At 46.9% G+C, this 26848-nt stretch overlaps 1 protein-coding gene across 2 annotated transcripts; it reads left to right on the forward strand.

Annotated features, from left to right (window-relative positions):
- The first annotated feature begins 23453 nt into the window (after positions 1-23453).
- Positions 23454-25597, forward strand: Fndc10 (fibronectin type III domain containing 10). 2 transcript variants are annotated; one of them, XM_030253513.1, is made up of 2 exons: positions 23564-25020; positions 25471-25597. In XM_030253513.1, the coding sequence occupies exon 1, from the start codon at positions 23613-23615 to the stop codon at positions 24282-24284; it is 672 nt and encodes a 223-aa protein (XP_030109373.1). In that variant the 5' UTR covers positions 23564-23612; the 3' UTR covers positions 24285-25020; positions 25471-25597. The 2 variants fall into 2 exon arrangements, with proteins under 2 accessions (NP_848814.3, XP_030109373.1); NM_178699.4 differs by having other exon boundaries at positions 23454-25597.
- Positions 25598-26848: the final 1251 nt, after the last annotated feature.

A 26848-nucleotide genomic window follows, 5' to 3' on the forward strand; every position in this document is an offset into this window, starting at 1 on the left:
GTGTTCCCAGGTTTCTAGTTTGTTTGAGTGGGTGGTTGGTTAGTAGATTAGTTGGTTTTTGTGATGGGGTCTCACTAAATGGCCCTGGCTAGCCTGAAATTCTCAGGTAGCCTAGGCTAGCCTAGAACTCACAAAGATTCGCCTGCCTTTGCTTGTTTAGTGGAGGATTAAAGGCAAGCACCACCGCCTTGGGCCTAACCAAATTGGTTCTATGATGTGCTAGGTGAAATAACATTGAGAAGATAGGAAATTATGAGCTTAAGATAGTGCAAGGACTTTTATTTTGGTGGGAAAGCCTGCTGAGGGAGGACTGTGGAAGAACTAGAGACTTGCATCTTCTTACAAGGTGGGATGATTATAGGGAAGAAAAGGGAGGTGTTGCAGGAAATATTAAAAAGTGCACCATCACACGCTTTCACTGGCTACTCTTGGGCTCCGGTGACCCCGATGCCTCTATGGCAGAGACCGCACATCTCCCAGTTTTCTTGACGTGGATTTTGCTCACATTCCCAGCCTGTAGTCAGTGGTTCAAAATCCCAGTAACTTGGTAAAATCAAAACTCTAAACCGGGCGTGGTGACACACGCCTTTAATCCCAGCACTTGGGAGGCAGAGGCAGGCGAATTTCTGAGTTCGAGGACAGCCTGGTCTACAGAGTGAGTTCCAGGTCAGCCAGGGCTACACAGAGAAACCCTGTCTTGAAAAAGAAAAACAAAAACAGAAAAAAACCTCTAGAGGCTTGTAATTTATAAGTCAGATATATATCAGTAAATTCTCACCCCATAAAATGCCCACACAATGAACTCAGAGCCAATTGATATTGATATAAAATGCCCAACTAGATAAGACAATGTATTATTCCATCCCTTCTATGATATTCATAGCACCTGTGGCCATTTAAAGCCACACGGAATCTGGATCATTTCTCTTCCTCCATCTTCCTTCCTTCTCCCTCCACCTGTCCCAGTCTCTGTCTCTGAAACTCTTAGCGCTGCTTCCCTTTCCCCTGTCCAATCATGGGCTTATTGTTGTATTAATATTTAAAATAATTGGGGGATACTTCTGCTACAGGGACAGGGAAAGAGGTTGAAACCTTCCCTTTTGGGCCCTGGCTGTTGCTAGGAGTAACCAAGGATGATTGATGATTAGTGAGTGAAAGAGTGTCAGGTGGCCAGGTGGTGGTGTTCACCCTTAATCCCAACACTTTGGAGTCAGAGGCAGTTGGATCTCTGAGTTCAAGTGCATCCTGGTCTACAGAGAGAGTTCCAGAGCAGCCAAGGCTACACAGAAGAGAGAGAGAGAGAGAGCAGGGATGGGAGGCAGTAGTAAGAAGTTAGAGTTCAAATCCCTGTAACCACATGGCGGCTCACAACCATCCGCAACAAGATCTGACTCCCTCTTCTGGTGTGTCTTTTTTTTTTTCTTTTTCTTTTTTTTTTTTTTTTTTTTGGAAACAGGGTTTCTCTGTGTAGCCTTGGCTGTCCTGAAACTCACTCTGTAGTCCAGGATGGTGTTGAACTCAGAAATTCACCTGCCTCTGCCTCCCAAGTGCTGGGATTAAAGGCAAGTAAATCTAAAAAAAAAAAATTATTAATTATATACAGTGTTCTGCATATATATCTGCATGTCAGAAGAGGGCACCAGATCTCATTATAGATGATTGTGAGCCAGAGTGTGGTTACTGGAAATTGAACTGAGGACCTCTGGAAGAGCAGTCAGTGCTCTGAACTCTCTAAGCCATCTCTCCAGCCTTAGGAAGAACTTTTTTTTTTAAGATTTATTTTATTAATATATGTAAGTACACTGTAGCTGTCTTCAGACACTCCAGAAGATCTTGTTACGGATGGTTGTGAGCCACCATGTGGTTGCTGGGATTTGAACTCTGGACCTTCGGAAGAGCAGTCGGGTGCTCTTACCCACTGAGCCATCTCACCAGCCCCGGGAAGAACTTTTTGAAAATGCATGTCCATAGCTAATATTAGGGATGGAACCCAGAGCTTTAACCCTGATAGGCAAGTGCTCTACCAAATGAGCCATACCTCTAGCCTGCTTTCTAGTATTTTTGTTGTTTTGTTTGTTTTTTGAGAAAGACTTCTCTGTGTAGTCCTGGCTGTCCTAGAACTTGCTCTGTAGACCAGATCCCTCTGCCTCTGCCTTCCAAGTCCTAGGATTAAAAGGCTTGTGTAACTGGGGCTGGAGAGATGGCAACTGCTCCTGAGTTCAATTCCCAGCAATCACATGGTGGCTCACAACCATCTGTAGTAGTGGAATCAGATGCCCTCTTCTGATGTGCCTGAAAACAGCAACAGTGTACTCATATTCATAAAATAAATAAATAAACCAGTGTGCTCATACTAGTATGAATTGTGCTGGCTTGAGGAGCCCCTCCTGGGTAATAGAACAATTTCCCAGATTGGGGAAGGGGTGGGTCTGGGGAGATGCAACTCCTGGTTCCAGGTGGAAGGCAGAAATGACTCTCCCTGTGACCTGAAAGGCTACTGACAGCGTAAGGTCTGAGCTAAATAGGAGGAGCCAGACAGAAAAAGAAAACATTCAAATACAGTCAAACTTTGGACCAGGAAAAATGTTTAAATGCTAATGATGGAAAAGACTGGCTGTGAAAATCATAGTCAGTTAAAAGAATTTAAAATGAATAATATGAGAGGAAGTAAGATAAATAAGATTTAAAAGAGCAACACAGATTTTGGACTGTAAATAATGCCATTTTTAATGACTTAAAGATAGAAACAAAAGAGAAAGCGATAAAAGAAACAAAAAAGAAAGAGATAAGTGACTTAATTGAAATGGTCACAATTCCAATTATGAGTATTACCTTGCTGGTAACCCTTTGTAATCATACTGGCTTTTCATGCCTTCTCAAAGAAAAAGTCTTTAAAAGAAAAGCAGAGACAGGCCTTAGAAGAAAAATGGAGACAAGACTTAGATGAAAATTAGACAAAACACAAAATTGAGAAAGATATTAAGAGACAGAAGAAATAAGGGTAAAGCCTATTGCACCACCATATAATGTGTAGTTGCTTGAAAAGCTTTGGCCCCCCCAGACTCACCAGTTTGAATGCTTGGCCCACAGGTAGTGACACTATTAGGAGGTGTGTCCTTAGAGGTGTGTCCTTGGAGGAAATGTGTCACTGTGAGGGTGGGCTTTGAGGTCCTATGCTCAAGCTCCGCCCAGTGTGGCAAAGACAGTCTTCTCCTGGCCACCTTTAGATCAAGAAGTAGAACTTTAGGCTCCTTCAGCCCCATATCTGCCTGGACGACGCCATGCTTCCTGCCATGTAAATAATGGACTAAACCTCTAAAACTGTAAGTCAACCCCAATTAAATGTCCTTTTTAAGAGATGCTTTGGGGAGAGATGGTTCAGCAGTTAAGAGCACTGACTATTCTTCCAGAGGCCCTGAGTTCAATTCTCAACAACCACATAGTGGCTCACAACCATCTGTAATAGGTGCCTGATATCCTCTTCTGCTGTGTTTAAAGATAGCAACCGAGTACTCACATACATTAAATAAATAAATATTCTTTTCTTTGAATGAATATAAAGAGTTTATTCGGTGTATTTGGGTATACAACAACAAATATTGCTGGGCGTGGTGGCACACACCTTTAATCCCAGCACTCGGGAGGCAGAGGCAGGTGGATTTCTGAGTTCGAGGCCAGCCTGGTCTACAGAGTGAGTTCCAGGACAGCTAGGGCTATACAGAGAAACCCTGTCTAGAAAAAAACAAAAAACAAAAAGAAAAACAACAACAACAACAAATATTAAACAACTTTTTAAAAAAAACTTTTTGTGCACAAGGCACAAAACTGCCTGAACATGCTATGTTCACTTTTGGAACACAGGTTTTAACAATTATTAATGCACAAAATCTTACATATCATGCAACTCTATGCCAAGATTCCAACGCTCTTCCATGCAACAGATATGAAGATCTAAATGGAAATCTAGCTAAGTCTTAAACACTTTTCCAGTAGCAGGTAATAAGGAGAGACAGTTCCTAGGTCACAATTTTACAATGCTTTATTTGTGAACCTCAAAAAAAATCATAGTGTTGAAGTAAATGAACTTCGATATAGAAAGCTCCCGTTTTCAGCAACATAGTTAATAGAGAACTTGAAAAACCTCAAAGAAACCATTTAAAAATCTGAATAAAAGCCAGGTGGTGGTGACACACACCTATAATTTCAGCACTTAGAAGGCATAGGCAGGCAGATCTCTGACTTCAAGAACAGACTGATTTACATAGCAAATTCTAGAACATCACAGGTAAACCCTATCTTGAAAAATAAAAAAGTGGGAGGGGGAGCCCGGCGTGGTGGCGCACGCCTTTAATCCCAGCACTTGGGAGGCAGAGGCAGGCAGATTTCTGAGTTCGAGGCCAGCCTGGTCTACAAAGTGAGTTCCAGGACAGCCAGGGCTATACAGAGAAACCCTGTCTTGAAAAACCAAAAAAAAAAAAAAAAAGGGGGGGGGAGGGGGATGTTGGCTGGAGAGATGGCTCAGTGGTTAAGAGCACTGGCTGCTCTTCCGGAGGACCCGTGTTCAATTCCCTACAACCACATGGCAGCTCACAACTATCTGTGACTCCAGTTCCAGGGGATCCATGGCACCAGGTATTCAGGCAAAATACTCATACATATGAAATAAATAACTTTGTTTTTCTTTCGAGACAGGGTTTCTCTGTATAGCCCAGGCTGTCCTGGAACTCACTCTGTAGATCAGGCTGGCCTTGAACTCAGAAATCTGCCTGCCTCTACCTCTCAAGTGCTGGGATTAAAGGCATGCGCCACCAATGCCCAGCAACAAATCTTTTTTTAAAAATCTGAATAAAATGCTAAAAACATCTAGTTAAATTAATGACAGATGGCCAGGTGATAATCCCAGCAATTGGGAGGGAGAGGCAGGAAGATCTCTGCAAGTTTGAGACCAGTCTGGTCTATAGATCCAGTTCCAGGACAGCCAGGGATACAAAGAGAAACCCTGCCTCAAGCAAACAAACAAATCAATGACTGAGCTAACAAGGGGAGGAGAAACTCCAAATGCATAATACCATGACTGAAAGATACAGGTTGAGGCTGGGCGCTGTTAGGAAGATGTGAGAGGCAACAAGTAGAGTAAAGGATAGGATGGGAGTGGCCTTGCATTAGAAAAAACTCTGTTTTCTTTCCCATTTTTCTTTCTGGCAGGGCCCCAGTGTTTTTGGAATAACAAGTGAGTGAGTTATGCACTCAGCCAGTCTGTATCTCATGACTGCGCTACCATTGGCAAAACTTGAGTTGCCACAACTAAACAGAACAGACAGCTGTCTGCCACCAGAGGGTGTGTGACAACCCAGAAAGCCTGTATTGCCAGTGAAGAATTCAAGAAGTGTCTCTGTGAATAAAAAGACTGAATTCTCTTTAAGGGAATCGGTAACTTGTCAGATTTAGCATGACTTTAACACTGTTTCAGTTTATTTTTATTGTGAATGATATTTGCTCATGATGTCCACCAGGTGAGCAAGTGCCAGGGTCCAAATCTGTGATGTTAGTTCTTTCTTTCTGTTGTGTTATCAGCTTGCTCCTGGAAAGGTTTTTTTGTTTGTTTGTTTTTTTACCAGAAGAGGGATCTCAATAACCCTATAGCAATCACATTTTCCTACAAAAGAAGATGGGGATATATATCTGGAAATATCCAGAGACTTCTGGCTCCACAAAGAAACTGTCTTATTAGACGCGTTCTCACGCCCGGCCAGGAAAGACGCAACAGACCAGAATCTTCTGCGGCAAAACTTTATTGCTTACATCTTTGGGAGCCAGGAGGGCAAGCGCCCAGCGCCCAGCCCCAAAAACGAAAGCCCCTTCAATAATGAAACCGAAACCCCTTCCCTCTTTAGGAGAGTTATATTTCGCCTAGGACGCATCACTCCCTGATTGGCTGCAGCCCATGGCCGAGCTGACGTTCACGGGAAAGGTAGAGTACAAGTAGTCATAAAATACCCTTGGCTCATGCGCAGATTATTTGTTTACCACTTAGAACACAGGATGTCAGCGCCATCTTGTGACGGCGAATGTGGGGGCGGCTCCCAACATCTCCCCCTTTCCTTTTAATAAGAGCAAATAGGCCACCCATATTAATGAGAGTGGAGATAGAGGTCAAATCCCCAGTGTGTAGGTAAAGGAGCCATGTACAGGATTAGCTCTTAGGCTCACAGGCTTTTACCCAGAGCAACCCTGACCTGTTCCCGTGTCGTTTTGCCTGGGGGAAGGGAACTAGGACACTGAACCTTCATGAAAGATGACATGTCTCCCTAGAATAGGCTCATATATGCCGCAGAGCCTTTCCATTGCAGTGCTTAGCCGTGCAACTCTCTCGGGCTGCTGAAGCACACTCACTCTATCCCGTGCAATGAGACTAGCCTCATGGGATATAAGAGCTGAGTGGCCAGCGACCTATTGCCTAAGCATAGATATATCAGGGGAAGCTCCATGTTCTAGTCCTGCAAGCGCCTGGGCAATAACCACCTTGTCTCTCCTAGTTTGGGCCTTAAGCTTACAGACCAATCAAAGAAGCAACACTAATCCACAGCAAAGTGTATCTCCAAATAATATTAATCCCACCCATTTTTTAAAGAAAGAAAATGCTGAGGAGATCCAATTGGGTAATCCTTTGGTCAGCGACAGGTCCAAGCGCGTGGAGTTGACCTGAAGTCTCAATTCCCGAAGGATCTGTTCAAATTCAGCCATCCAATTCTGTAACATATACTGAAAAAGACTTTTTGACAATTTAGCTGCCCTAGTAAATTTAACATACTGAATGGAAATAACACACAATCCCGGAAACTTTTGTTCACAACCCTGCTGAGTTATTTGTCATAATACATCTAGTTGTATCTGGACAAGATCTATGAGTTGATTAACCAGCATGAGACCTCTCTGTATCTTGACATTAGCTGAGGCCTGTTCATCTATGACTGTAGTCACTGAGGCTGACAAAGTGTTAATGGTGTCAGTCGTCTGGACCTGTCCAGACAGAGCCAAGGCTGTCTGAATTAAGGCTAAACCCAGTTCCTAGTTAGTGGTAAAAAAGCAAGAGAATACTTGAGCATTATACATCACCGTCATTGGGAGTGGAAATGTCGACATTATCCCCCAACGCTGCTCTCTCTTTATTATTGACGCCCTGGACATCACCAAGACGAGGGACATCAGTATTCCCTTGGTCAGTCTGGATTTTTCGGGTGAGTCTTTCTGGTATCCAAAATGGGTTGTCTTCATTCTGTGGGAAAACACAGATAGCTCCCCTGGATCTTATCAAAATAGGATCCGGGCCATACCATTTATTATCAAGGACATTTTTCCATTTAACCATCTCATTGGGCCTATCTGGCTCTGTACAATGACGTTCAGCCGCAGTATGGCCATGAGCATCAATATTTAAAAAATTGAGTGTAAAGAGTGCCAAAGACACAGACACTCTTGGTGCTCGGGGTACAGTCTCCTCAAAAGTTCCCCTCTTCTGTTTTATAAGATAGGTTTTGAGGGTGCGATGCGCACGCTCAACAATACCCTGTCCTTGAGGGTTGTATGGAAGTCCAGTCAGGTGGGTCACGTCCATCTGACGGCAGAACTGTTGGAATTTTTGAGACGTATAAGCTGGTCCATTATCAGTCTTAAGGAGTCTGGGTTTCCCCCAAGCACTCCATGCCTCAAGACAATGTTGAATCACATGTGAGGCTTTTTCTCCGGTTAACGGAGAAGCAAACATGATGCCAGAACATGTGTCAATGGACACATGGAGATATTGAAGTTTTCCAAAGGAAGAAACATGTGTAACATCCATTTGCCAGACCTGTAGAGGTCGAATACCGCGTGGGTTAATTCCCACATGAGGAACTGGCAAGAACTCACAGCAGCTTTGACATTGAGTAACAATGTCACGGGCTTCTTTTCTTGTCAAGGAGAAACGACTGCGTAATGTTTCAGCCGTCACATGAAAATTGTTATGAAAATTTCTTGCAGCCTCTACCGGGGATGATAGGGCAGCAGCCACCACTTTAGTGGCCTTATCTGCCAAATCATTTCCCAGAGCCATGGGGCCAGGTAGGCCTGAATGGGCTCTAACATGAGTAATATAAACAGGAAATCTTCTAGATAACAAAACTAATTGTATCTGCTGAAAAATATTGGCAACTCTACTGGAAGGCTTAATCACTCCAGCCACTTCTAAAAGATTTACTGCATTAACCACATAACAGGAATCTGACACAATATTAAGGGGTTCTAAAAAGGTTTTTAAAACTTCTAAGACCACTAAACATTCTACCACTTGAGGTGAATTTTCATTATATTGTTTGGATACCACTTTACCATTAGCCACATAGGCACCTATGCCAGTTTTTGATCCATCAGTATATACCACAATCCCATTTTTAAGTGGGTTTCTTACTGTTATTTGTGGAAACACAACAGATTGATTTTGGGCAAACTGTAAGATTGGATGCTTTGGATAATGGTTATCTATTTTTCCTGAAAAGGAGGTAACTAAAACTGCCCAATCATTAGATGTGGCTGCCAAGGTTTGAACCTGTGCAGCGGTATAAGGTACAATTAAAAGATATGGACTTCGCCCAAAGTGGGTGATTGCTGCTTTTAGGCCTTTAAGGGCAAGCTGTGCAATTGCATCAGGATACCAATCTATTATTTTAGCTGGGGATACGTTTGGATGGATCCACAACAATGGCCCATTCTGCCACAAAACTGCAGTTGGCAATTGTGCTGTCTTAAAGACACACAAACTGAAAGGTTGCGAATCCTCAATACGTTGTAATTGTGCATTCTGTAAGGCCTTTTCCACTTTTTGTAAGGCCTGGTTAGCAGCTAGAGTAAGAGTCCTAGGGGAGGAGATATGAGGATCTCCTTCTAAAATACTAAACAAAGGCCTTAACTCAGCGGAAGGAATCTTTAAAAAAGGTCTGAGCCAATTAATATCTCCCAACAGCTTTTGAAAATCATTTAAGGTATGGAGGTGATCTCTTCTTATCTCTACCTTTTGGGGCACAATCTTATCTGGGGACACCACAGAGCCCAAGAATTGTCCTGTATCAGAAATTTGGACCTTTTCTGTGGCTATCTGTAAACCCCACTGACTTAAAGTTTTAAGTAGAAAAGGATATGCCTTTTGTAGCATGGTAAGGTCTTTATGGCACAGGAGGATGTCATCCATGTAAAGGAGCAAAATTAAAGAGGGGAATTGTTCCCTCACTGGCAAAAGAGCTTCTTGCACATAAAGTTGGCACATTGTAGGACTATTGGACATTCCCTGTGGTAAGACCTTCCATTGATACCTCTTATCAGGTTCCATGTGATTAATAGAGGGGATGGTAAAGGCAAATCTGGGCCTATCCCTTGGACACAAAGGTATAGAAAAGAAACAATCTTTAATATCTATAATAATTAAATTCCAGCCACGTGGTAAGGCGGAAAGTACAGGGAGACCCCTCTGTACTGGGCCAAATACGTTCATTTGCTCATTAATGGCTCTGAGGTCATGGAGCAGTCTCCACTTTCCTGACTTTTTCTTAATTACAAAAATTGGAGTATTCCAAGGTGAGGTAGATGGCTCAATATGGCCTAGTTTTAATTGTTCCTCTACCAGTTGAATCACAGCTTCCAGTTTTTCAGAGGATAGGGGCCATTGAGGAACCCACACTGGATTCCCCGTTTTCCATGGTATGGGCCGTGCTGCCCCAATGGCCGCTATGGAAAACCCAGACCCTGTCTGTCTTGGTTTCCATTAGGTAAGATAGGCTCTATCCTTCCCTGTTCTTGATGTCCTAACCCTTTTCCTTCTTTATAACCCATCTTTGCCATGATATTTTTTGCTTTAGTTGAATACCCTCCCGATGGGGCGTTTTCATTGGACAAAATAAGGCCCAAATGCTGCATAATATCCCTTCCCCAGAGGTTAACCGGGAGTGGGAGCACATAAGGTATGAATTTCCCTTGCTGTCCTTCAGAGGATTCCCACGTCAAGGCAACGGAGCTTATAGTGGGACATGATTGATATCCTAGGCCCTGTAATGAATGAGATGACTCTGTGGTGGGCCATGCTTTGGGCCACCAATGTGTAGAAATTATACTTTTATCTGCTCCGGTATCAAGGATGCCTTCAAACTCTTTTCCGTTGATCTTAAGGCAGAGCTTAGGTCTATCATTTAAAGATACAACCAAATAGGCAGAATCATTTCCTGAGGAGCCCATCTTCTTTATCTCAGGTCCTGCAGATTTTTCCCTGGTATTATCAGGGAGGAGCAGCAGCTGAGCTATCCTATCTCCTTTACTAATAGAAAAAACGCCCTTAGGGCTTGAGCACAGGACCTGTATTTCAGGGGAATGTTGACAATCCATAACTCCAGGGTGGACTACTAAGCCCTGTAAGGTGAGTGAACCCCGGCCGAGAATAAGGCCCATGGTTCCCGGGGGCAAGGATGGTATAGGCTCCACCGGCACCGGCTGAATACTCATTTGAGGCATTAGTAGGAAGTCGGAGGCGGCACGCAGGTCCACCCTTGTGGGTCTTCCTGGGTCGCCTCTCTGACTGCTTCCTGGGTCCTGACAAACCGGTTCCCATATCTTTGAGGGCCCTGGGACCGAGGGCCCGATGACCCGTTTTTTGGCACATAAGCTGATTGACTATCAGGTGGGGGAAGGACTCTGCCCTTTATATCCCTCACAGAGCGACACTGGTCAGCTCTATGATAACCCTTGCCACACTTAGAGCAAAGAGTGAGAGTCCCTCCCTGTTTATCTGGAGCTCTGCAATCTTTCTTAAAATGCCCAGGCTTTCCGCAGTTAAAACATGTCCTCTGATTATTTCTGCCCATGGAGCGGTTTTGGGATTGAAGGATGGCAGCCGCTAAACCTGCATTGCTGAGAGGTCCCCCAAGCTCTCGACAGACCCTGAGCCAGTCTTGTAAGCCTTTGTTCTTTCTTGGGGCTATGGCCGCTCGGCACTCCTTTGTGGCTTGCTCATAGATTAGCTGTTCTATCAGAGGCGCAGCTTGCTCTGACTCTCCAAAAATACGCTCTGCTGCCTCTGTCATTCTGGCCACAAAATCTGAGAAGGATTCCTGAGGTCCCTGGATTATCTTTGTTAACTGACCAGTGGTTTCACCTGCTCGGGAGAGCGCCTTCCAGGCCCTAATAGCCGTGGAAGAAATCTGGGCATAAGCTCCCCAATGGTAGTTTGTTTGATCAGCAGAATAAGCTCCCTGACCCGTTAACAAGTCAAAAGTCCAATCTCTCTGCTCTGGAGTCAAAGCAGCTGCGTTTGCTCGGGCCTGCGCTTGTGCAGTTTCATGCCAAAGAGCTCTCCATTCCATATATTTGCCCATACTAGGGAGAGCGGCTTTTACAACCGTTTGCCAGTCAGCAGGAGTTAGTGCCATGCCGGCGAGCCTGTCTAACTGCACCAAGGTAAAATTAGCATTGGTTCCGTATTTACGGACCGACTCGGCGAGTTCTTTAATTTGTAAGTATTCTACCGGAGCGTGGACACGCCCACCCTCGGCTCCTTCAAAGACTGGAAATGCCTGTTGTATTTTCCTTTGTTCCTCTCTGGGAATGAATGAGTCTGCGCACTGCCTCTCTGCGCACTGCCTCTCTGCGCACTGCCTCTCTGCGCATCTCTCTGCGCACTGCCTCTCTGCGCATCTCTCTGCGCATTGCCTCTCTGCGCATCTCTCTGCGCATTGCCTCTCTGCGCATTGCTGACGCACTACGCAGGGCGGGGGCTCCGCATAGGGCGGACCTTGAAACCGACTGATGGGAGGTTGAACAGTACGCTGGCTTTCGCCAGCCGCTTTTGGCTTTTTTCTTGACCAATTAGCTGGCTGGTAATGGGCTGCTTCTTCCTCCCAGTCTGTTTCCTCAGAGGAGAATTCTTCATCTGCTTCAGAACTACTAAGAGCTGGCTTCCTGAGCTCATCTAGTGACGAGTATCTCCTAGAGACCTCCGCTAATCGATCTTTTTTCTTTTCTTTTTTCTTTTCCTTCCTTCTAATCTCTCCCCAGGTATTCTTACCTGACCTAAACTTTTCCTCGGGTTCAAGACCCTTGGAAAGGCCTGTATACTTATTTTGTGTACCATATTTTCTCTTTGCTCCTACTCTCTCTCCCCGCTTTACTTCTGATAGATTGCCCTGAATTTCATCCAGAATTTTCAGCCCTATCTTAATCACCTGATAACATGTGAAAAGGAACAAAAGGGCTCCTAACATTAGAAAAAATTCAAGGCCAAACATTTTCCACTTTACTTCTGATAGACTGTCTTGAATTTCCTTAGAAAGTTCAAGGCCAGGCTTACCTCGTAAAGCTATACTTACGGGTACTCTCGTTCCCCAGCTGAAAAGTTCTGAATTCATACAGTTGAATCCTTCTTAACAGTCTGCTTTACGGGAACCTTTATTACCGCGACCCGCAGTTCTGGTTCTGGAATGAGGGATCTTCCCTGCGCCAGTCCCGAGTTTTTTCTCGTCCCGGAATTCGGCACCAATTCTTATTAGACGCGTTCTCACGCCCGGCCAGGAAAGACGCAACAGACCAGAATCTTCTGCGGCAAAACTTTATTGCTTACATCTTTGGGAGCCAGGAGGGCAAGCGCCCAGCGCCCAGCCCCAAAAACGAAAGCCCCTTCAATAATGAAACCGAAACCCCTTCCCTCTTTAGGAGAGTTATATTTCGCCTAGGACGCATCACTCCCTGATTGGCTGCAGCCCATGGCCGAGCTGACGTTCACGGGAAAGGTAGAGTACAAGTAGTCATAAAATACCCTTGGCTCATGCGCAGATTATTTGTTTACCACTTAGAACACAGGATGTCAGCGCCATCTTGTGACGGCGAATGTGGGGGCGGCTCCCAACAAAACTGCACACGTTTTTTTCTGGGGGAAAAACAAGAAGTCACATGAGAGATCATTTCTAGGGCAGGAGGCACGGTACCTCCCCCCTGAAGTCCCAACACTCAGAGGGCTGAGAACAGATTGTGCAAGTGACTGTGTGCAACCCTGACTGAAGGGGAAAAAAATCCAGTCAAGATTCAGAATAACAGAACCAACCACAGTGATCAGTCTGGAGGGTGACGGGGTCCGTCCTCAGGTCAGGTGTACAGAAACTTCCCTGAACGAGGAAAGACATGTCCAAAAGTAGTGTCTTAAAAAACTTCCCACGGGGGGCTGGTGAGATGGCTCAGTGGGTAAGAGCACCCGACTGCTCTTCCGAAGGTCAGAAGTTCAAATCCCAGCAACCACATGGTGGCTCACAACCACCCGTAATGAGATCCGATGTCCTCTTCTGGTGCGTCTGAAGACAGCTACAGTGTACTTTACATATAATAAATAAATCTTAAAAAAAAAAAAAAAAAAAACTTCCCACGGTTATGTGACAGATTTTTCATGGGGAGACGAAACACATACACACTCCAATCAGAAATAATCACTCTCAACAATATCACACTAGCTAGCATTTCTGTCCTGGCACTTCCGTTGTGACGTGTGAAGAATCCACATCTGAGTAGGACTTTTGTGCTTCCTTCACAACATCCTTAATAGCAACCTCTGGAACTTCAGGAGCGAGACCTCCCTCAGGCCCAGTCCTAGCTTTTAATGCAACCAACAACTGTGGCAAACAGTCTTTACCATTTCGGGATCTCTAGGGCTTCCTTGGCCAACAAGCTCTTGAAAGTAGCTTACTTCTGGCTCTGAGAGTTTCAATCAACAACCTTATGGCTTTTCCCCTGGTGAATGAGATACCCTTGTTTACTCTTTGTGAATTAATACCTCATGTTTGCTCCTTCAAGTATACTCTTGTCTCTCCAAATTCACAAAACACTCAGAAGTCAGCATTGCGCTATCTTCATAACAAAATTGTTCCCAGAGGAGGAGATGGACAGGCACTATCTTGAACAAAAAGCCATACCATAACAAATAATGTGATTACAAAGGTAACTTTTTTTTATAATTTATTATTTTTTTAATTAGGTATTTTCTTCATTTACATTTCAAATGCTATCCCAAAAGTCTCCCAGACCGCCCCCCCCCGACTCCCACTTCTTGGCCCTGGCATTCCCCCGTACTGAGGCATATAAAGTTTGCAAGACCAAGGGGCCTCTCTTCCCAGTGATGGCCGACTAGACCATCTTCTGATACCTATGCAGCTAGAGACACGAGCTCCGGGGTACTGGTTAGTTCATATTGTTGTTCCACCTATAGGGTTGCCGACCCCTTTAGCTCCTTGGGTAATTTCTCTAGCTCCTCCATTGGGGGCCCTGTGTTCCATCCAATAGCTGGCTGTGAGCATCCACTTCTGTCAAAGGTAACTTTTTAATAAGCATTACAGTTTATTAACTTTAATAAACCAATCTGAGAGTCCATTATAATCTGTTCTGAGCAAGTGTTAGGTAATCCTAAAAGTTCACAATTAAGATGATACCAAAGTCAAATATAAACAATGTTGAATGCAGCATGGAAAGATACATTGTATCCATCTGTATCAATTGCTTCCTCCACAGATCAGGGTTTAGTACAATTGGTTATGTCTCTTTAACCCTCAGCCTTTCTCTCTGAGACATTCCACATCCACACCTTGGAGCCCTTCCTCAGAGCCTGCCTTCCCTGATGAACTTGGTGTGGCTGAATCAGCCTGCTCTGCCCGAGACCAAGGAGGAATAAGGTCCCACTTCCCCTGCTGAATCTCTTGGTCCCCTCTATCCAAGAGGCCCTAGATTGACACTGTGACTGTAGCCCTAATTGTTGCCACTCCACCTGGCTGCTGAGGGAGGCACTGGCTTTGCATGCCATCTTCCCCTCTATAACATTTGCTAGAGAGAAATAAGCCCTGGGTAATTTGGGAGGATAATCATCTGCCCCCAAGAAAGGCTGGACTATCTTTTATCAAAATGCTTTTTGTGAACCATACCTGGCTTTAAAGCATTTCAGAAGCGCCTCAGGAACTCTAGCTTGCTGCAAATCTTGCTACAACTGTCTAGCAGGAACACAGACACACCAGTCCTTTGCTTTGCTTTTTCCTTAACTCTGCTAAGTTATTTCAGTTTACATTCTTTACACATTCCCCTAGATTTTTCAGGTCTGTCAAAGCCTTTACTTAATGAAGATCATGTCCCACTATGGAACTCAACAAAACCTGACATTGTTAAGGTCCCAATCTGCATGTTGGGTCACAGGTCTTTAATTTTCTTAACGGTCAGATGTTCTATCTTAAGGTCTTCATTCTATCATTGTTGACTATGTTCTCCTTCTCTTTACTCTTATTCTTCTACAAGTCCTTGGGTCCCAGGAAAGGTTTTTGATCCCAGATCTAACTTGTACTCTGTTCCCCTCAGCCTCCAAGCTTTAAGCAGCAGCGAGGCAGCATCCGCAGCTCATCTTGTTTATTTGTCAGATCAGGACCAAAGGAGAGGATGCTGCCATATCTCCTCATCTTATAATTCCTTCTTTACCCAAACAAGTTGTGACTGGCTACCATCTCAGCCTCAGATGCATTTCTTACTATGCACAGCAGTGGCCAGAGAACCTCTACCATAGTTGCTGGCAGTCTCAACCCTTGCACCATACTCTCAAAGACTGAAATTTTACATTGCGGACCCCATTATTCAAGCAGGCATGTCACCCCATACAACATAGACCAGGACTGTCATCCTGCGATTCCCCTCAGACAGTCCAAATCCTCATGGCTTAACCTTAGTTACGTGTCTCAGTACCCACAGCAGGAACGATGAAACTGCTGCCATGGCAAAAAGGCACACAACAAATGGAAAGGGGTGGCTCTATCAGGATTTCCTCCTCAGATGCTTCTCCTTCAGAGTGTTCAGCTTCAGTTGCTTGCCTTGCTCTTGCTACCCATAGCCAGGACAATGCACTCACTCCGCCTCAAATCGTTTTGGTTCTGGTGAGAGTCTGGGTGGCAAGGTTTGTGTGACAAGCTTTTCCAAGGAAGACAACACACACACACACACACAAACACACACACACACAGACTAGGGAGGAAGCCCACTACACACAGAAGTAACAATTGTGCCTATGTTTAGTTTGGTGAACAAATAAATTCTTTCAACATATTTTTATTGACTCTTTGGGAATTTCACATTATGCACCCTGATTACACTCAGAGTGAGTTTCTCAGTCCTTCTATGTCTGCTCCTCACACTTTTGACTTCCCCACCAAAAAAATAAACACTTTTTAAAAGTCTAACTTTTATTATCCACACGTCCCCCTCCAATACCCCACCAGAAGCCATCCTTGAACCAGTGTTTCTGCCAATGTTTTGACCGTTCTTTGAACCCATGTGTGTGCCCACTGATGAAGCCCATTGCCAGGTGTTTGTGATATTGGTTGCTGGGAAAGAGTCGGAAAATCTCCCCAGCAACCATAGCCGGGCCAATCCGGAGTTGCTACACCTGCACCAGACTCTTTCCTTGTACCCCTCCCATACCCATTTCTTGAGAATTGACATTGTTTAAATCTGGAAATCCCCTACTCCACCCCTTCTCCTTTCCCCACTGAGGGCCTATAAAAACTGGGACCCCTTTCCCCTTGAGGTCGACTCCTCTACCCCTGCGTGAGATATGAGTCATCCCCAGAGCTCTGGCTTTCCCTAAATAAATCCTCATGTGGTTTGCATCAAGCTTGGTCTCTCGTGAGTTCTTGAGGGTCCGCTGTTGTCCCGAGATTTGAGTGAGGGTCTCCCTTCGGAGGTCTTTCACTGCAAACTGAAAGAGGACTTTTAATTCAAGAGTGCTCTCGGGCCCACCACGGTCATACACTACGCAGGGGTAGAGGACCATGGCGCCCGAGTAGCTGGGTAAGGGGGTATTTAAAGGAAGAAACCACAACTGAAGGAGGTAGGGAGGGCATTGTTGGAAAATACCAAAAATACCAGTTAAGAGTCACAAGGAAGTGGAAAGTCAAGACTGTTTTCTAAGAGCCTCTAACAATAGCACCTTTGCATAGCTTGTTCCAGCAACAGTCAGGGTGGGTCAGGGTGACTTTCTTTGAAAGAACACTTCCTGTACCCAGGAATCGGTGGGTGGAGGAATGTCGCTATCTGTTTTATGATTAGCATGCCTTGGAGCATTGAGTCACAAAGGTCACATTCTCAAGCCTGGGCCTAAAGGCCTAGAAGTTTTGTTTTTACGTTATACTTTTTCAAAACCATAGAGAGTCTCTGCTCATCAAGGCTGTGCGCACTCTTGCAGGTGTTGGTGTTAGGAACCTCTTCCCTCTTCCCTCTTCCCTCTTCCCTCTTCCCTCTTCCCTCTTCCCTCTTCCCTCTTCCCTCTTCCCTCTTCCCTCTTCCCTCTCTCCTATAACCCTGGTGGCTTTAGCAAAGTAGCTCCAGGGCTCCCCAGGTAGAGCTGCCCCTTGGCCACCCCCTGAAGAGTAGGTCAGAGGCTTGAATGCCCATCCAGGGATGAGTGGAAGGTGTTTGGCAGCTCTCCCATGCCTGACTGACCAGGGAATAGGTGGAACTCTGACTGGGTGTAGGCCTTTTCTTCCCCCCCCTTCCCCTCGCCCCCCCCTTTTTAGTTCCAAACATCTCTCTACTCCCACAAACACTTTTTGTTTCGTTTTGTTGTTTTGTTTTTGGAGACAGATCTCACTGTATAGCCCAGCTACCTTGCAACTTGCTATGTAGACAAAGCTAACCTCAAATTCCTAGAGAGCCACTTGCCTTTCCCTCCTAGGTTATGGGAGTGTTGAAGGTTAAAGGTGTGTACCACCATATCTGACCAGTAAATGTAACATAAAAGAATTTTTTAAAAAGATTTATTTATTTGTTTGTTTGTTTATTTATTTATTTATTTATTACATGTAAGTACACTGTAGCTGACTTCAGACACACCAGAAGAGGGCATCAGATCTCATTACGGGTGGTTGTGAGCCACCATGTGGTTGCTGGGATTTGAACTTTGGACCTTCAGAAGAGCAGTCGCGTGCTCTTACCCACTGAGCCATCTCGCCAGCCCCATAAAAGAATTTTTAAACTGAGACATGGTCTCACTGTGAGGTCCAGGTTGGTCTTGAACATAATATATTGTCTGACTCAGCCACTCAACCATGGGCTTACAGATAACCATCACCACACTATGTAATTAATGGTAGGACTCCTGTCTTACCTGGCTGCCTGGAGTATGTACAGGACACACCCAGACACCAAATTCTCAGCACCAAGGAGTTTTTGTTTTTTTTTTAATTTTTAAAAACTTATCATTATACATAAGTACACTGTAGCTGTCTTCAGACACACCAGAAGAGGGCTTCAGGCATCTCATTACAGGTGGTTGTGAGCCACCATGTGGTTGCTGGGGTTTGAACCAAGGACCTTTGGAAGAGTAGTCAGAGCTCTTATCCGCTGAGCCATTTCTCCAGCCCCCCCAAGGAGATTTATTACCTGGGAAGGGCAAGCAGTTGAGGGAGGCTACAGAGGCAGACAAGCAGCAAGCAGCAAGCAAGCAGGTGCTTTGTACAGAAATTTTTTTTTTTAAAGGAGAAAAGTAGTGAGTTGGTAAATTCTCATTGAATATATTAACCACATAATGAATTTTTATTATTGGATCTTGGTGTTTTGTTTGAATCAGTGGCCAAATAATTGAATGGATCTTGGAGGCAGGGCGGGGGTAGGGGTGGGGTAACTTTAGGAATGCAATCTAATGGTTTGTAGCAAAGGAGAAGGAAAGGGAGGAATGGGAAAAACCTTTTGGCCCTCTGTTTGCCATTTTCTAGCCTGTTAGAGCCCTTCATTAATATGTGTGTGTGTGTCTGTATGCATATATGCATGCATGTATGTATATAAAATTTTAAACATGTAATTTAAATTTATAATTTAAACATAATTTAAATATACAATATAATAAATATACAGTATAAGAGAACCTGGGTTCAATCCCTAAAAGTAACATGTGGAAGGATAAACCCAACATGTCCTCTGACAAGCCGGGCAGTGGTGGCATATGCCTTTAATCCCAGCACTCAGGAGGCAGAGGCAGGCGGGTTTCTGAGTTCGAGGCCAGCCTGGTCTACAAAGTGAGTTCCAGAACAGCCAGGGCTATACAGAGAAACCCTGTCTTGAAAAACCAAAAAAAAAAAAAGATGTCCTCTGACTTCCACACAAGCACTGTGGCATGTATGTGTAGACAGACACACAACATATAAAATTAAGAAAATTTAATTTAAAAAAAACTTTAACAAACATTATGTAGTCAAAAGGCAATGGATTTGAAGAGAATTTTTACTGAAAGTATTAGCATGCTGGTATGTGTGCACAGGTTTCATCAAAGATGGTGTTTGGATACAAGGACCAGCAGGCTGTAAGTGCTAAACAGAGCTGCCATCTTTCTCCTTTTTCAAGCCATGTTCAAGTCCCCACTGATAATAGGCGACATGGTGAACAATGATGTAGCTTCCTCAGCTTTGATGGCAGCAGTAGATGTGGCCTTGTTCTCCCTTATTGTCTCTTTGTGGCTCACCCTTTCGTTGCCTCTTACCCCAAACCTAGTGCCAGGGCTAAATCTGTGCCCACACTTCATAACTAGAGCCCAATGTAAGCTAGAATGGACCAGCTTCTTCTGCAGGATCTGAAACTAAGAACACCATGAAAATCCTCAGTCAAGTCCCCATGCTTCATAGCCTGCTTAAAAAATATATATATAGCTTTGCTAGCTATCTCTCTGGGCTGTGAACTCCAGCACATGGGCTCGCTTCGTCTGAGGTTAGATCTGGGCACGTGGACGAGGCACACACGCCAGATCTCTGGCATTGGCTGTGTTGGAGGAGGCACACACGTCAGATCTCTGGCATTTGCTGGGTTTGGTTTCCTTTTTAACCAGCTACCTGTTCAGGTACCTCTAGAGCCACAGCAGCTGATATTGAGGCAACGAACTCCTTCCATGAGCTTCCATAAGTCTGAATGTGCAGGCTCGGGCTGACTCACTTGCCTGAGCAGGGAAAGGTCATTCCACCCACACTACTCCTGACCGGAGAAAGAGGCTCTCCCAAGAGAGATGGAGTCACTGCTACTAGAAATTGAAATGGCCCTGGTAGGCAGCCCCTACTCTAAAACTCCACAACAGCCTCAATACCTGGAAGGACCTTGTGTTTTGGCCTCAGCTATGAATTCTGTGCTAATACTCCTCCATCTGGCTACCTAACCATGACATACTTTCTGGGCACCCTGCCTGTGACAGGCTCCCTTCCTTCCAGTTTCCAGCAGGACTACCCAGGAGACTGGCTCTAGCCCAAAGTGAAGCCACCTGTTCCAATCTGCTCCCCGACGGTGCTCTTTGTGGAGTGGTGTCTGTGCTGATTGGTAGTTTTGTGGGCAGGGACATGGAAAGATGTAGCAAGGAAGTCTTGGGTAGAAGTATGAACATGACTCCTAGTAGGGACCAAGTTCCCACGATTCTTGCAGGTTCCAGTGCAGAATAGTTGGGGCTGCAGTGCTTCAATACAGCCAAGCCCTAAGACTGTGCTGTCAAAGGACTAGGGACTATTCTACTTCAGTTGGGGCTTGGGGGTCAAGCTACAGAAATAGGAGTGGATCAGTATGGAATGAGGTGGTGGTGGGCTCCGTGTGGTCTCTGGGGACAGCATTTCTCTCCTTTCTTTGTTCAATAGGCTTAAAAATATTGGGTAGGAGCCGGGCGTTGTGGCACACGCCTTTGATCCCAGCACTCGGGAGGCAGAGGCAGGCAGATTTCTGAGTTCGAGGCCAGCCTGGTCTACAAAGTGAGTTCCAGGACAGCCAGGGCTATACAGAGAAACCCTGTCTCAAAAAACAAACAAACAAACAAACAAACAAACAAAAAATATTGGGTAGGATTTAGGGCCTCCTGTTGTGAGTTTCCTCTGAACCTGCTGTGGCTTGGCAGACCTTTACACAGCAATAGCCTTTCCCCTCTCTTTGTTTCTAGCTGGAAATATACCATAGATAGAATTATCCAGACAGGATATAATAAAATCCTTTTTCCCCATGGCCAGCCTCAACCCAGTGGAGAGAAAGCAGCTTTTCCCTCAATATGTTACATGTTCTAATAGCTTTTTGGTGGAGTCTCTGGGTTTTTTTTTCTTTTTTCAATTAATTTTTTTTAAAGATTTATTTATTTTATGCATATGAGTACACTGTCGCTGTCTTCAGACATACCAGAAGAGGGCATCGAATCCCATTAAAGATGGTTGTGAGCCACTATGTGGTTGCTGGAAATTGAACTCAGGACCTCTAGAAAGCTTTCTCTTACATGAAAGGAAGCTGATCAAGTGCCACCCTGACCAGGAAAAGGCCAGAATTTGTGAGCCCCACCCCCAGCCCCACTGGAAAGCCCCTTGCCCTAGGACAAATTTGAAGCATGGGTGAAGTCAGACCTAGGGCAGGGCTATGGCTAGTGTGTTTTCAACTCAGATCACTGTTCAACAGGGTCCCTGTGAATAGACACCATGACTGCAGCAACCTTTATAAAAGAAAGCATTTAATTGGGGCTTGCTTACAGATCCAGAAGTTCAGTCCATTATCATCTTGGTGGGACGCATGGTGGCAACACAGGCCGATGTGGTGCTGGAGAGACAATTGAGAGTACCACATCTAGATCAGGCTTAGAGAGAACACTGGGACTGGCTTGGGCTTTTGAAACTTTAGAGCCCACCTCTAGTGGCACACTTCCTTCAGCAAGGCCACACCCACTCCAACAAGGCCACACCCACTCCAACAAGGCCACACCCACTCCAACAAGGCCACACCTCCTAGTAGTAAGATTGAGCATCTAGCTGTCTTCCATCCAAAGATACCACATTATGTTGTCTTGCCCATTTTCCGTACCAATATTTCCAACTAATACCTGCAAGCCAACTGAAAGAAGGTCTGGATAATTCTGGACATGACCTACAGGAATTTCTGGGCACATTTACAATGATGAGTCTGCACTCTGCCCAGTTTAAGGGAAAGGTAGGAATAGGGTGGGGGCAGGAAGTATATCTCTTGAAACCCCTGCCCTCCACTGAGGACGGAGATCTTATTAGACTCTACAAATTGGAGAGGCTTGGTGTCGTGATTGGATCCTTCCAAGTTAGTCATGAGGTGCACAATGGCTGCATAGAGGCTTCTGATACTGAACTCAGGCTCAGTTACCGCTTGGGGTTTTCAGGATGACTAGGATAAGGGCTGTAGGTGTGTGGAAACACCATAGTCTACAGACACAGGAGGTAGGACCTAGAGAACACTGCAGCCCGCACACCCTCCGTTTCCTTTCCTGGCTAAGGTCACCTCAAAGGACAGTACGTACAGTAGGGTGAGACCACACTCGCCTCCCTTTTCAGTGCACCGTTGATCCTTAGCAGCAGAGCTTTTAGGCACTAGCTGGTTCTGGCTGCACCCCCTACTTAGCGCAGGCAGGGCAGGCAGGGCAGTCTCTTCAGGTGTCCTTTGGCCCTGACTCTGTTTGGTGACCGTGCAGGGGTGAGAATTCAGTGGTTCTGCCCGTCCCCCTGTGTCTCCTTGCTTGGTTGTTTTGTGTTTTTTGAGACTAGTCTCAAGTAGTCAAGGAGACCTTTGATCTTGCTGATTTAGGGCACCATAACTGGCTTGGTTTGATTTTATTTTATTTTTTTGTTTTCATTTTGAGGGTCTCACTAAATTGCCCAGGTTGACCCCAAACTCATTTGGTAGCCCAGGTAGGCTATTCTCTTTTCCCACTTCTTTAGAGATGTATTTATTTTACGTATATAAGTGCTCTCTCTATACATATATATAAGTGTGTGCACCTGTGTGCCATCAGATCCCATTATAGATGGTTGTGAGCCACCATGTGGTTGCTGGGAATTTAATCCACAACTTCAGGAAGAGCAGCCAGTGCTCTTAACCACTGGGCCATCTCTCCTGCCCGGGTGGGCTAGTTCTTAAGTAGCTTGGATTCTATCGGCCTGACTCGGGGTGGCTTTTTGTGGGGTCGTTTTCATTGTCTGGTCCTGAGCCTCTTCAAGAGCCAATGACGAGAAGGAACAATGAGATAGAGGAGATCTGCCTGCAACATCTCTTCAGGAGTGCAGAATAATCAATTTTCACCAAGTCAAAACCTTGGCCTCAGATTTTCCTCCCTAGTGGATGCCATCTACTCCAAAGATCCAGGATCTCAGAGTGAAGTTACATTTCAGTCCCTTTGTCCATCCTCTTGGTCAGAGCGGGCAGGACGCTCTCGGTGGCCACGAGGGGCCAGCACCGGATAGAGGGACCGTCCGGAGTTCTCATCAATTGTGGCAAGGGCCTGTCCCAGGACCACCGTTCAACACCCGCCTGTGCTAGGTAGACTTTCTCATGCCCGTGGGACGCGGCCCAGAGAGGGTTAAGGGGGCGGGACGTGGGGCAGCCCCGCCTTTGCCGCTGGGTCCGAGCGCGCACCGGGCCTGGGCGTGAAGCGGGTCGGAGCGGGTGGCGGCGGAGGGCGCTGCGTGGGGGGAGCGCGGCAGCGGCTGCGGCGGCGCGGCCCGCGTGACCCTCCGCCGCGCCCCGTGCGCTCGCGAGCCCGCGCCCCGCCGCGCCGGCCTAGCCGCAGGATGCGCGCTCCGCCGCTGCTGCTGCTGCTGGCTGCATGCGCGCCACCGTCAGGCGCCGCTGTGGACCCGACGCCGCCGGGCTGGGAGCCGGCCCCCGACGCGCCCTGGTGCCCCTACAAGGTGCTGTCCGAGGGCCCAGAGACGGGCGGTGGGCGCCTGTGCTTTCGCAGCCCCGTTCGGGGTTTCCGCTGCCAGACGCCGGGCTGCGAAACGTTGGCCTCGGCGGGTGGCTCGCTGCGCGCCCACGTCCTGCGCAATCGCAGCGTGCTGCTGCAGTGGCGCCTGGCTCCTGCAGAGGCGCGCCGCGTGCGCGTCTTCGCGCTAAACTGCTCGTGGCGTGGCACCTATACGCGCTTCCCTTGCGATCGCGTGCTTTTGGGTGCCTCTTGCCGCGACTACCTGCTACCGGACGTGCACGACAGCGTGCGCTACCGCTTGTGCCTGCAGCAGCTGCCGCTGCGCGCCGAGGTCGCCGTCGTCCCGCCAGAGCTGGCCGAGTGCGTGGAGTTCACCGCCGAACCGGCAGCTATGCAGGAGATCGTGGTGGCCATGACGGCGGTAGGCGGCTCCATCTGTGTCATGCTGGTGGTCATCTGCCTGCTGGTGGCCTACATCACCGAGAACCTCATGCACCCGACCTTCCGGCGACCCAGTCTGCGCAGGCAGCCCTGAAGCGCAAGGCGACCCGCCCACCTGGGTTCCATCTGCCAAGTGCGCTGAGACCCTAAGGCCCTCTCTCTGCTTTTCTCTCATTCCCTCTCCCTCTTTAGGATCCCCATGGAGGGCCTAATGGAAACTAGCCCATGCAGGGACCTTGGCATCATCCCACGACCTTGCCAGCCCCAGATGGGTATCTGCCTTCCAGACTCAGGCCTCAGACTGGCCCATAGGCCTGGGCTAGAGTGTCAATGGCAGCCAGGGGTCTTCTCCATCTCCAGAGGCCTTTATAGAGCCGGCCAGAATATACATTCCCTTCTGGCAAAAACCACTGGCACCCAGGATCATGAACCTGAACTTTCATCCTGTGCCAGGTTGTCAAAGCTTGGCCGTGATTGTTGCTTGGTCACTTTGTACTTTGCAGATTGGGAGGAGTGACCTCTGGAGCCTGTACCCACCCCACCTTACCCCAGTGGGCTTAGGTTAGCTTTGTGCCTTAGTATCTCTGACCCACTGCAGGAGCCACCCATCATCCCTCAGCTGTCCATGGGGACTGTGGCCCTGTGGCTGTCTGGCTTATGCATGCTTCAGGTCAGAGTCCCATTGAGGACACACCATCTTTGAGACTTCCAGGAGCCTGGGGCAAGGGTTCACAGGCCCTGTTTTGTCTTCCTTTGTGGGTGTCCGAGAAGCCAAGAGCCATGATGTAGCTCAGCAGGCTGGGCCCAGTGTCCAGCTGCTGCACCCAGGGGTGAGTGTCCTCCACCTCAGGAGGCTGGGGATTCACCCTTTCCTCTTGCTTGTACTGCCTTGATTAGGATTTTTTTCCAGGGTGGGGTGGGGGTTGGGAAGACGGGACGCTGAGGGACCCTGAGGGGCTGAAGGAAAGCTGCCAGCCTTGCCCCGCCAAACCTTTAACTGTGCTCTGGGTCCCAAGCCTAGAAACCTCAGTGGCCACAGTGCTACTTTACGAGCCCAGGTCTTCTCACACCTGAGCTCTGACCCCAGTGATAGTGCCCCTCCTTCTGCATGGCCAGAGGCTGGTCTTGCCTACCTCCTGATACACACACAGGCACCTGGTTGAGGTCACTCAGCCACCTTGTGATATTGGGAAGAATAAGGCATTGCCCCTGTGTCTCTGAGCCTGGGCTCTGACCACTGAACTTAACCTTGGCGATTTTTCCTCCCATTCTCACCCCAGCGACCGTGATGACCTGAGCCCTGGCTGGCAGCACCCGTGTCCTACCTCTCTGTCTTTGCTCTGCCCGTTCCCTGTGAGGCACTGGTCAGTTGCCAACATCTAAATGTCCATCACTCTCAGACCAAAACCACTGTCTTGTGTGTTTATTTGGAATGCTGGAGGGGAGGCTATGGGTGAGGGACGGGAAGGTGGATTCAGTTCCCCCAAGGGCCTCGGGCATTAGTCCAGTGGCTGGCCTTAAAGCTTTCCACTGGGATGGAAGATCAGCCCCAGACAGTATTCACTGGAATGCTGACTTACAGTTCAGGCAGGAGGACAGTCAGGGCGTCCATAACTTGCTTGTCCACCTTGAGATAGTATCTTTCTTTCTAGACCAGCTGTGTTGTGCGGGGGTTGGGGAGGTGGAACTAGCAGTGGTTAGAAATAGCCTCGACACACAGTAATGACCCATTTGAGCTGTGACAAGCAACAGTTAGGCAGCTTTAAGAGGGGGTCCTCTCCCCAGTGTGGCTTCCCTCTGCAGTGTTAAAGTTGGGGGTAGGACTAGGCAGAGAAAATGAACCTAGGCTACTGTGTGAGCCACTCACTCTCCATGCCTAGAATGTCCTTGGGACGCTTATGTTCCTGTAACCCTGAACACGGCAAAAGTACAAGACAGGGATGAGCCAGGTCTGATGAGTGACTCATCGAGAGGGGGTGGGAGGGAGGTTGGGGGTGTAGTGACGTGCCCGGACTTGTCTGAGGGGTGGAGGACATAGTAGGTTGTCTAGACAGCTAGAGCAGAAGTGGAAGAGGTTTGCAGTCCAGCTTTTCTCCCACTGCTGTTCTTTGGGGATCTAGGCTGTTTATGAGGTGTGTTCTGATGTCTTCAACCTGCATGGGCAGCAGCTGGCACGCTGGAAGTTCCCTGTCTAAAGTACCCTAGCTCCCTCGGCACAGTCTGATTCTAGAGCTAGAACCGTGTGGGCTCTTCTGGTGCCAAAGCTCTAGACTGCCCTAGGCCCTCAATGTGATTCAACTGTGGTTCAGCTGTTAGAATGCTTTCCTTGCAAGTGTCCAGCACCATATAAACTGGGCAGCGTGGTAGGTACCTGCAGCACCAGCACTCAGGACACGGAGGCTGGGGATCAGAAGTTCAGAGTCATTCTTAGCTACGCATCGAGTTAAAGGCCAGGAAAGAAAACACAAACAGGGCTGCAGAGATGGCTCAGTGGTTAAGAGCACTGACTGCTCTTGCAGAGGTCCTGAGTTCAAATCCCAGCAACCACATGGTGGCTCACAACCATCCGTAATGAGATCTGACGCCCTCTTCAGGGGCATCTGAAGACACAGCTACAGTGTACTTAGATATAATAATAAAATAAAACCTAAAAAAAAA

Source organism: Mus musculus, chromosome 4 (genome assembly GCF_000001635.26).
Source record: "Mus musculus strain C57BL/6J chromosome 4, GRCm38.p6 C57BL/6J".
Lineage (NCBI taxonomy): Eukaryota > Metazoa > Chordata > Mammalia > Rodentia > Muridae > Mus > Mus musculus.